Source organism: Pseudomyrmex gracilis, unplaced genomic scaffold, assembly GCF_002006095.1.
Source record: "Pseudomyrmex gracilis isolate BER0280 unplaced genomic scaffold, ASM200609v1 scaffold_4599, whole genome shotgun sequence".
Lineage (NCBI taxonomy): Eukaryota > Metazoa > Arthropoda > Insecta > Hymenoptera > Formicidae > Pseudomyrmex > Pseudomyrmex gracilis.
Genome location: NW_018025183.1, coordinates 615 through 1,502, shown reverse-complemented (window position 1 = coordinate 1,502; position 888 = coordinate 615). Strand labels below are relative to the sequence as shown.

Below are 888 nucleotides of genomic sequence, written 5' to 3'. Positions count from 1 at the left end.
GGTGGTCCAACACTGTGATTTTGTGTTTCGCAAAAAACGCTTTCACAGACAACGCGGAATGTGATGGTGCATTGTCTTGGTGGAGCATCCAAGAATTGTTTTTCCACAGTTCGGGCCTTCGCCTTCTCACTCTTTCACGAAGGGTGGACAGGATCTCAATGTAATAATGTTGATTAACAGTCTGACCTTCGGGGACCCAGTGAATGTAAACAACTCCTCGAATATCAAAAAAAAACAACCATCATGGTCTTAAATTTTGATTTTAACATTTTGGCTTTTTTTTGACGCGGTGAACTCGGACTCTTCCAATGCATCGACTGACGCTTTGTTTCTGGGTCATAGGTAAAAAGCCACGACTCGTCGCAAGTAATCACTCTGTCTAACAAATCTGGATCAGCGCTAATGTTGTTCAAAAGGTCAACACAAATGTTCATTCTCAATTCCTTTTGTTCTGCAGTGAGAAGTCTTGGCACCATTTTTGCGCAAACTTTTCTCATGTTCAATGATTCATGCAAAATCTGACGGATACTTTCTCTATTAATTCCTGAGACTTCAGCAAGAACACGGATACTCAGACGACGATTTTCACGGATCAATTTACCAATTTTCTCGATGTTGTCTTCTGTTTTTGATGGTAAAGGCCGTCCAGAGCGTGGATCGTCTTCAGTCATTTCACGACGTTCTTTAAACCTTTTACACCATTCAAAAACTTGTGTGCGCGATAAACACTCACTTCCGTACACTTCCTTTAACATAGCATGGGCTTCTGTTGCGGTTTCTCCGAGTTTCACAAGAAACTTAAGGTTAACTCGTTGCTCCATTCGACGGCAAGTTAAAACAAGAACTTACTAAAAATTATGGCGAGACTGAGTACTGCACAAACGCGCG

The 888-nt window shown here is 41.7% G+C and overlaps 1 protein-coding gene across 1 annotated transcript; it reads right to left on the bottom strand.

Annotated features, from left to right (window-relative positions):
* Positions 1–224: 224 nt before the first annotated feature.
* On the bottom strand, positions 225–671 carry LOC109863389 (putative uncharacterized protein FLJ37770). The gene has a single exon (XM_020443646.1). It carries the CDS (start codon positions 669–671, stop codon positions 225–227), a length of 447 nt encoding a protein of 148 aa, XP_020299235.1.
* Positions 672–888: the final 217 nt, after the last annotated feature.

What these genes read in the sequence shown, in the direction of transcription:
- LOC109863389 (XM_020443646.1), bottom strand. Translation starts at nt 671, where the DNA reads ATGACTGAAGACGATCCACGCTCTGGACGGCCTTTACCATCAAAAACA.